At 47.0% G+C, this 10428-nt stretch overlaps 1 protein-coding gene across 4 annotated transcripts; it reads left to right on the forward strand.

Moving 5' to 3' along the window:
- Positions 1-4216: 4216 nt before the first annotated feature.
- On the forward strand, positions 4217-9464 carry LOC142044614 (lysozyme g-like). Of its 4 annotated transcripts, none has more exons than XM_075057252.1 (6): positions 4217-4367; positions 6450-6523; positions 6906-7007; positions 7269-7465; positions 7589-7727; positions 8762-9464. In XM_075057252.1, exons 2-6 carry the CDS (start codon positions 6460-6462, stop codon positions 8893-8895), a joined length of 636 nt encoding a protein of 211 aa, XP_074913353.1. In that variant the 5' UTR covers positions 4217-4367; positions 6450-6459; the 3' UTR covers positions 8896-9464. The 4 variants fall into 4 exon arrangements, with proteins under 4 accessions (XP_074913353.1, XP_074913355.1, XP_074913354.1 ...); XM_075057254.1 differs by having other exon boundaries at positions 4243-4353; XM_075057253.1 differs by having other exon boundaries at positions 4243-4350.
- Positions 9465-10428: the final 964 nt, after the last annotated feature.

Raw genomic sequence — 10428 nt, forward strand, 5'->3', positions numbered from 1 at the left:
TGCCTTCCTTGAAACTGAGTACTCCCATAGTGGATGCACATGGCCTGTTTTTTTCCCATTTCAGTGTTAAAAGTGATCATGTTGTGGGATTGTAACCTCAGAGCAGTTTCCCACTAACACCCGTGAAACAAAGCCATTGTACCACTCTTTAGCGTTTGTTTCTGTGGGTTCTTGGACCAGCTCTTCCTGCAGGCAGGGACTTATTGCAACCAAAAATTCTGCTTCTGCATCTTATCCTGACAAGGCATCGATTCAGCCTGTACGCAGGCTCTCACTCATACCACCATCCTGTATTTACTTCTTCTCTGGTCTCACTGACCACTCTTGCTGTCCTCCTGAAGGATCAATAGTACAGTCCTACTACAACATTTTTGTCAGTAGTGACTAGGATTTCCACTCACAGGTTTTTAGGATGCTTCTCTTTTCCTGTAATATTTTTATGCTGTTACATTTTTATTCTTCACATACGGCACCAGTCCTCCACCTCTACATCCTACTCTGTCGCTCCTATAAGGCTGGCAGTGCTGTATCTCATTGGTTTCCTAGCCTCCACCAAGTTTCTGAGATATCTTCTATCTCAGGGTTGTCATTTGGCACCAGGCATTTGGGTTCATCCGGCCTGTTTTTGACGCCTCTAGGATCCGTGCAGAAGCACTTTTAAGTTCGCCCTCTCTTCATTGCTTAATATTGCATGTGCCAAACCCTTGCCACTGTATTATTCTATTTTGTCTTTCTCATTTATTGTGATCATGGTGCTTGTTTCCCTCCTGTTTTTTTCAGAGGTAAACTGAATGTCAGCCATGTCCACCTTGTAGAACATGTCAGTCCTCTGCATGTCTCAGCTTCCCCTGCTTCTAGTGGAAATACTCTACAAACTCTTTAATTTCCAGTGCCACAGCCTGGCTGTCTTACAGCTCAGGTGCAGCCTACCCCTTCTAGGCTGCTCCTCTCATCCATGAAGTTTTGCCAGTTCTTCCCATGCCTCAACCATCTACAAGGCCCTGCATTTCCCCATGAGGCCACTGTGATGAGGGACCTGCCCCCAGCACAGGAGCTCCCAGCACCCAGAGCATCCTGCCTCCCTGCCAACGGCTGGGTAACCTCCCACAGCTTAAATGGGCTTGATTGCTTTGGGAAGCTTCTATCAGCCTAGTGTCTGCCCTGAAGGCATAACTAGGATCACTCATTTCTTACCCTACCCTTATTAATCTAATTAGCAATAGAGGAGAAAAGTTCAAGAGCATGAAAAAACCCACACAGCGAGGATGCAGCTGACCCGAGACTCTCGTGCCTTCACACCACGAACTGCCCTGCTGCAGCCCTTAGTCTTCCAGAAACACTTCATTTCCAAGAACTGGAGAGGTTTCTTGTTGCAAGGCAGGCAAGGAGAAAATTGGTCCCATTTCTGTCCTTTAAATCAGGTTTTATTTATGAATTCCCTTCCTATTAAGTCACACCTCAGCTGATGCAGATCAAGGAACTGACAAAGTTCAGGAGGGGCTTGGATATGTGCACAGTTAGAGAAATCAGGAATATAGACTCCTGTCATAATAATAAAAATCCTGGCAGCGTATTTTTTGTACCTTTTCCTTAGAAACAGAGACAATCTCTAACAAGATGTGGCTGCATGCCTGAGACACAAGGGCCATATAGGGGACCAGATTATCCCACAGATGTCTGCCCTCAGCATTTAATTGCAGAAGGCTGTCCCTCCCTCCTGCCATACACAGGAGAGAAGAGTAAAGAGTAGCTGGTACTGGATCTGATCCAGTGCCCTGCAGTCTGGCTTCTGGGTAAAGCAGAATTGCCTCTCCCATGTGACTGCTGTGATCAATGAAGAGCTGCCTACTGATAGTTCATGAATACTATTTATTGACTCGATCATTGTGGCCCTTGCTATATGTACTATAGGTAGGTGTCATGCACTTACCACATACCCAAGCTATTTCAGTAGAAGGACTGTCAGATTGCTCTATATGGAGGCTGAAAAGTTAGCTGTGCTGTTGTGGCCAAAGGTTGATGACCAACAGTTCAAAGCCTTGCTGGTGGCCAGGTACTAGGGGGATCCCCTGGGGACTGATCCTGCAGCTAGTACTGTTTAGTGTCCCCAGCACCAACGGTTCACAGGTGCTTGGTGGGACAAAGCTGCCAGTCAGAGGAATGTGGACAGGCTGGACAGGGATCTCATGAAATTCAACTGCAGGCGCTGCCAAGACCCGCACCTGACACAGGAAAGTCCCAAGCACCAGTACATGCTGGAGACCAGCCAGTTTGAAAGCAGCTCTGTGGAGAAAGCTGTGGGAGTCCTGGTGGACAGCAAGTTGACCACAAGTGGGTAACGCACCCTTACAGCAAAGGCAACCAACAGCCTCCTAGGCTGCATTAGGAAAAGCATCACCAGCAGGTCCAAGGAAGTGATCCCTCCCATCTACTTGCACTTGTGCTGAATTTTGGGCTCCTCAGTACAAAACGGACCCTGATATGCTGTAGGCCAGTGCAGGCCACCAAGCTGGAGCACAAGTTATACAAGCAGAGGCTGAGGGAACTAGGTCTGCTCAGCCTGGAGAAGACAAGGCTTTTGGGAGACGTTTCCAGATACCTCTGTGGAGCTTATAGAGAAAGTGGAGTCATACTTTTCTCAGAGGTGCACAGCAAGTGGGTCAGAGGCAACAGTCACATGTTACAACAAGGCAAATTTAGACTTGATAAAAGAAAAGGAGTTTTTCACAAAAAATCATGGGTGTTTAAGCACTGTACCAGGTTGCAGAGAGAGGCTGGGGAATCTCTGTCCTCAGAGGTGTTCAAAACTTGGCAGTGTAAGGCCCTGAGAAATCCAATCTAGCTTCAACGTTGGTACTGCTTTGAGCAAGGGGTTGGACTAGAGACTTCCTGAAGTCCTCTCCAGCCTCCATCACTCTGTGCTTCTGTGGCTCTGTGAAGATGCAGCCAGAGGGAAGAATAGAAAACACAGATTTAATCTTCTCAGCACACATGGTGAGAGACGATGAAGGAGCTGCTCGCCTGGATGCTGCACAGCTTGTCGCACAGAGGAGCTCCCCGCGTTGGCTCTGGGAGCACCAATGTGGCTTACAGGTCAGTCAGGGGCTGGGCAAGGGAGAATCAGCAAAACAGTGATGCCAACACCCCAGGCGTAATGGGCTTGGACTGAAAAAGCTCACCTAGCATATCAAGTGGCACTTTGGCATCTGTATCCCTTCTCCCCACAAAGCTGGGCTTTGCTTTTAGAGGTAAAGAAGCAACATTTTAAGAGGGTTGTTTTGGCCCACCTCATTCCTCTGACTGCGGACTACCAGGGAGAATAAACTGCAGGGGCAGAGGAGAGCAGAACGGCTGGGAAAACCAGCACTGCAGTCCCACCATGGGAGCACGAGCCCCGTGGGAGAAGTGAAATCATGGGGGCTGAGGGGGTCCTTGGGGAAGACAGAGAGGGTGCAGAGAGAGGTTCAGCTAATCCGGTGACCACAGCAACCAGTTAATAACGGACTCAGTGTTATTTGCCTTGCTCCAACTAAAAGTGGGGGGAAATTCCCACTCCACTATTCATTATCAGCATCTCCTTCTGTGAGATTTCCAAGAGATAATGTTAAAATATCAGTCTTCTTCAGCAAATATGCCAGGTCCACGAGGCACTCATCTGCCCAGGTATTAAATAATAAAGGTAAACCTGGGGGAGCAGCGTGCCGCTTCTTTAATCACAGCCAGCCTTGTGCAGCAGCTCCATCTTGTGAAGATGCTGTCAGAGGTGGGATGAGACCCTGTGCATCCACACCATCGAAGGAAACAGGGCTTGCAAAGAAAGGCATCAGCAGAAGAAGTCGAACCCACTGCTAATAAAGCTGTACCCAACAAGCCCTCCTCCGCTTTGCTTTCTGACCCCTACACGCCTTTTGGAGACTAACTACAGCCTCCAAAGTGTAGGTGACAGATATTTGTCTTAACATTTCTTGGCACAGAAGAAACCACAAGATGCCCGTTTACAGGGCAGAGCCCTGCACACAAGAATCCACAGCCTGACGCAATAACTGCCAACACATTACGGCACAGGCGCAACGAAAGGTCGTCTGGTGGTCACGGCACTTAATGGGGGGACCCGACAACCGACGACCCCCTAAAAAACACATCCGCATGCGCAATGGACTGGAGACACCACACGATCGTTGTGTGGGTACCAAAGTCTCTGTGGCAAACGTGCCGTTGCCTTGACTACTTCTTGGAACCGGGCGGAGACTTTGGGACTCGGACTGTATAAAATGGTGCCATCAGGAGCTAGGGGTGGGATCCCCCACCACCAAGACACCAATAACCAACAGCACGCCGCTGGATCCACGGGTGGTGATAACTTCTGTGTCTGTCTCTCTCTTTCTCTCTCTCCTCCTCTCTTTATACATGTGGTATGGGACTTGTTTGTGTAGTTGAGTTGTCTAGTTAAGTAGTTGCCATTTAGTTATTGTATCTACCTTCATGCCTTGCATTCTGTATTAATAAATGGTTAAACTAGTTGGCTGGTGTCGTTTCACCTTAATTCAGTCCAGAGCAATCACGAACTTGGTCCCAAGGGGAGGGAGGTCATCCTAAATGACTCCTTTCAGCCCCAACACAAAGACACCAGCCAGACTCCCCCACCCACAGCGGGCAATACTTTTCCCCCCTGTGGTATTTTTGGCATGTGAGGTGGCAGGGAAAGGGTTGTGAGTGTGCAGAAGTGCGGCTGGGAAGCAGAGGGAGAGGTCTCTCGAGGACAGGCAGGGAGCTTGGTAGACGGAGGCAAGGGCCTCCAAGACCCTCTGACTTGGGCAGCTGCAGGCAAATAACCCCTCGTTAATGTGACACCGGTATCCTTAGCACTGGTGTCTGTCCCCAGGTGGCAAACGCAGTTTCGGTGTTTGGAAACACCCAGCTCATTACAGTCCCTCTACTCACAGGCAGGCATATGCCAGAAACCTCCCACCTTCACAGCAGAGAGAAATGTTGAGGCAAAGTGTAAGGGTTGTCTGAATCATTTCAGAGATGCTTTGGACTCGTTAAAAGCTATTACAAAAAACAAAAAAAAAGCTGAAACAACAAGGTGTCATTATTTTTTTTTGCTGACAAGCAATATCGGCAGAACACACTGTCTCGGGAGCACTCCCCCCAGGCAGGAGGAGATGGGCCACCAGCATGGACACGGCCAGTCTCTCAGGAGAGTGCTAGCCCAGGCAGTAGGGCTACATGCCCCTCCGTGCCACGTGGCCAACAGCCCAGGGTCAGTCCCAGCCCTCTTTTCTTGAGCAGTAGGGACACAGCCCGGGATGCTGGGAAGGGACTGAGGCAAACACTTGCAGAACAGCTGGATGCTGGGTCTTTAGCTCAGCCCTCACCATGGCTCCTGCCAGGAATAGGGTGTGAACTATAAGACGTAGATGGAGAGACACCCAGAGAAAAATCAGGTGTTTCTTCTTCTCTTTGGAAATCTGGGAAATGCCACTCCTGAGTACATACTTGCCACCACACCAATGTCTATAGTGCTGCAGGTTCTGTTTACATGAGAAAAAAGTGCTGTTAAGTCTGACAAAACCACAGCCCAATACATTTCATCATAGTGTCGTATTACCACTGAACGAAAGGTTGCTTTCCCTATATATTAAACTTCCCCAAACCTCAGTCCTATGCCAGAAGCTGAGCTGTGGACAAGTAGGTAAGATACCACTGCTCAGGGTGGGAGTTCTTCTCCTTCCCTTCAGCAATACCACCTCCTTGGCATCCCAGAGGCTGCAGCTTTTTCCTGCCTGAGATTTCTGCTTGAATAAGGATACTGATATTTGTCCTGTAGTTCTGAATTTAGGTCACCTAAATTTACATGGCTCTCATCCATACGTGAGCCTATCTCCCTAGGCTCCCCTCACAGCCCGTGAGGGGAAATGGGTGTTCCCAGAGTACAACTCACCCTAAAGTAGGTAGCCACAATGGTTTAGACAACTTGCATCTTGAAAGTGCCAGTTTCTCGGTACAAAGAAAGTCTGAGGAGATTCAGGTGAAGCTGTCCAGGTATGGCAAAGGTGGTTTGTATACGGAGTAAGGGCGTTCATGGTGGGAGTGCAGCAGCACAGGGCACTGAACATTACTAATTCTGTTTTCTGAGTTAAATATTGGGGTTTGAGATTTGGAGGAAGTTACCAGTGTGTTGTAGAAGAGATGGGTTTGGAACGCCAGCAGAAGTGAGAGGTCACAAATCTCTTTTGAATGGCTGCAGCCTGGTTTGTGCCAGAGCAGGAGAGTTGCCATTGGAGTCTCTTATAAAAAGAGACACAACTCCATCTGTGTATTGCTTTGCCTACCCAACCAAGAGAAACACCCCATCAGCTCAGAAAGAGTTTCTTTGTGTTTATTTGGCAAGCAGTGCGCTATATCAGTGCCTTCATGCGTGCCAGTGCTGACTGATTGATTTTCAGGCTGTTTGGCATGCTCAGGAAGAACCGCTCCACGTACACAATGCTCGTGCTGCTGGGCCTTGCTGCCCTCCTGGGTAAGTCTGTCACCCCTCGCTGCCTCACCCCAACCAGCCGGGCACACGCTCCCCGGGGCCGGGAAGCAGGAGACATTGATGCGCTTCCTCACCTCCCTCCCCAAAATCTCGGTTGCCACTAAAGTCTATGCAGGGAGAGAGTGCTTGGGTCCCCTCGTGAGTCTTGCAGAAGGAGGGGTGGCCCCTGAGGGACGGGTGGGCGCAGGGTGCTGGGCGCAGGGCAGGACCTCCCCTCCTCTCCATCACAACGAGGGACAGAGGCGGTCCCGTGTGTCTCCCGCACCCCACAGCCCATCCTCTCCGGGGTGCAGCCTCCCCTTGGGTTTCACTTGCAGCCACAAAAGGTTTTTACTGCTTGAGCCTTTCCGTGTCCCCTCTGCAGGTGCCTCCCAGGGCCGCACGGATTGCTACGGCAGTGTCAACAGAATTAGAACCCCTGGGGCTTCAAGGAAAACTGCAAAGCCAGAGGGTTTACCCTACTCTGGTGAGTATCCCTCTTCTGCCAGACAGCTCCATTTCTCCATGGGACAATAATGCCAAATCCTTCACATTTCCAAAGCGCTGAACACACACTAGCTGCTGAGCCTGCATAATAGCCCTGTAGGCGATCATCTACCTCCTCCCAGAGGCAAGGCAAACAAAATGTTGGTGTAATTCTGTCTGTATTAGAAAGAGAGAGGTGAAAGACAATTCTGAGTTTTAAAAGTTATTAAGCAATTATCTTTACTTTTGATTTTAATTACAGGAGTTAGAGCTTCAGAAAAGATCGCTGAACGGGACCTAAGAGCTATGGATCAATATAAAACACTCATTAAGAAAGTTGGTGAAAAACTGTGCATAGAACCAGCCCTGATCGCTGGCATCATCTCCCGGGAATCTCATGCTGGCAAAGCACTGAAGAATGGCTGGGGAGACAATGGAAATGGATTTGGTTTAATGCAGGTATTTGCTGATACTCCACTAAAACCTGATAAACAAATAGCATATAAATAAAAGTAAGACTCCTAAACTTATCATCCATTACAGCAGGGAAATGACTTCTTTTTGTTGTTTTGATATTTCTAGGTTGACAAAAACTCACATAGACCTGTGGGACAATGGAACAGTGAAGCTCATCTTACCCAGGGCACAAACATACTTATCATGATGATAAAGACAATACAGAAGAAGTTCCCACGCTGGACAAAGGATCAACAGCTGAAGGGTAAGGTACAAGCCACAGGTTTTGTCCAGGAGAGAAGAAAAACTTTAGGATGAGAACATACTGAATTAGTTCCCATGTTTCTCAAAAACTACGTTTCTAGCAGGCTGTGGCTTAGCTTTTCACCCCTCTTTTATTTCACCGGCAAAAGACAAGCTTTGTCAATTCTGTGTAGTTTCTGCCTTTCCTTAGTATGGCAGTCTTGCTGAATTTTCACCACCATGTGGCAAATATTTATACACCTGAAACCTAGTCTATATAAGAGCTGAGCTTTAACTTATCTGACCATGAGGAGTCTCCTACAGCCGTTCATGTTAACAAATAGCTCCGTGGTTTACTTGAACGGGGCCAGCAGTTCACTCCATATCTCTGTTGACAAAGGAGATGAGTTGTTTGCTCTCAAGGAATTGCAAAATTGTGCTGCACAACATCGAATAGCTGCCCGCTTCAAAGCAGGCTGCACCCTGCAGCCCCCTTGGACTGCTGGGGTGCCACAGCAGGTTTGTTTCACAGCTACCTCAGATACCTCTGCTTTTCAACACAGCATATGGAGTAGCATACACACAGCTGCGAGACAAAGATAAAGCAATGTATTAGTGTGTTTCAGCTCTCCTTTAAGAGCAGTAGTTTTCAAGAATGAGTGAGAAGTTACAAGGATGATGTTGGATATGATATGATATTATATGACATGAGATATGATATGATATGATATGGTCCCATTCTATTCTATTCTGAACAAGCCCAGTATAAATGAAGGCCTTGTGCTGGGCCAGGTAAACGGTACAAGTTCCTCAAGCTGCAAATATCTGTGAACACAAAACCTCAATATCTTTCAGATGTTTTGGTGGATTCAGGAAAAAATGTAAGCTGTTTGCAGAGCCCCATTTAAGTCAAAGAAGATCTGATAACGCCGCCTATTCCCCTTCCAAAGTCCTGATAAGTGAAAGCTTTCAAAACAGTAAAAGCTGAACACATCAGGCTGGAATTTTCCCTGGTTTTTTTAAGTCTGTATGAGTTCTTTTGGAGTTTTGTTTCAGGTGGGATTTCTGCCTACAACGCTGGTCCTAGGAACGTCCAAAGCTATGACAGAATGGACATCGGCACCACCCACGATGACTACTCCAACGACGTGGTTGCGCGAGCCCAGTATTACAAGAAACACGGATACTAGACTCTGTAATCTCTACTGAGTAACTTCCTTACCATCACCTGCATGACAACCCTGAGGGAGACAAGACACAGAGAAGCTGTACCCTGCAAATCCATAGAGATGCAAATGTACAGGAATGATTTACATGAATAAGAATTTGCAGACTAAAGCCCTGAATTTTTAAAACAATATTCAGTAAGACACCAGTCATATAGTTTCTTTACAAGCAATATGGTTTGGATTTTACAAAGGGAATATTACCAAAATCTTAATGTTTTTGTCTGCTATCTACTTATTTCTCTGAGTTATGAGGAATACCTTGTTTCACTATTGATAATTTGCTGCCTTCCAGATCTTAAAATACATTTCTGGCAAAATCTGTCATTCTCTTAAGAAATCAAAAGGCAAAATACTTCCTTGGGTATTAGCTTCATGATTTATTTTTTCAAAGCTGCTTGATATTTACATTACGCTGTGGCATAGTCATTTTTTTCTGAATGCTAATTTTTCATATAAATGCATAGAATAGACGGATGCTTTCAGTCATACAGAAATAAGCAAACAGAAATTGAATAAAATTGTTATTAGCAAACAAAGCAGGACTCCAATGTACTCATATTGTCATGTGTGTTAGCAAAGTTTGGATAAGTCTGATGTTAATTTTAGGTAGATAGAGAAACAGAGAAGGGAACAGGATGAAATACATGCTTGCACTTCACAAAATTCTTTGCCCTCTCTGCTGCTTGAGAAGAGTGACACTCAGGGAAACAGCAGTCTTTGAGTTTGGTATATTTTGGTGCTCCTATTCCTTCTAGACCCAGAATTGAACTATGTTGTGGTTTAAGCCCAGCCAGCAACTAAGCACCATGCAGCTGCTCACTCACTCCTTCCCCCCAGGTGGGATGAGGAGGAGAATTGGAAGAAAAAGTTAAAACCTCATGGGATAAGGAGAGCTTAACAGGGCAACACAAGCAGGCAAGAAGTAATAATAACAAAAATACTAATAAAAGAATGTATAAAGCGAGTGATGCACAATGGAACTGCTCACCACCTGGAACCCGATGCTCAGCCTGTTCCTGAGCTGCGATCCCTCTTCCCTCCAGCCAGCTCCCCCAGTTACATACTGAGCATGACGTCATATGGTATCAAATATTCCCTTGGCTAGTTTGGGTCAGCTGTCCTGGCTGTGCCCCCTCCCAGCTTTCTTGTGAAAATTAACTCTATCCCAGCCGACCCCAGGGTAAACAATTTTGGGGGTGGGAGGGTGGAAAAGCAACAGAAGGAGAGGGATAGATGCATGCAGGACTGGGTGACGCTCATTCTCAAGGGCCAAAGAAAGAGTTGGGTTTGGTCTGGCAGCGAGTAGTGCAAGCCATGCCTTTCCCACCAGCATCCACTTGCATGCTGAGGGAACTTCCTTTATTCTTCCATGATGAGCTTCTGGGACTGGGAATAACTGTATGTCAAAATAATTAGAAGAACCACTGGCTGCAAGCATCTTAAATGGATAGGAAAAAGCAATCCAAAGCCATTAACAGTGCACAGAGTTATGAT

The sequence above is a fragment of the Buteo buteo genome, chromosome 25 (genome assembly GCF_964188355.1).
Source record: "Buteo buteo chromosome 25, bButBut1.hap1.1, whole genome shotgun sequence".
NCBI lineage: Eukaryota > Metazoa > Chordata > Aves > Accipitriformes > Accipitridae > Buteo > Buteo buteo.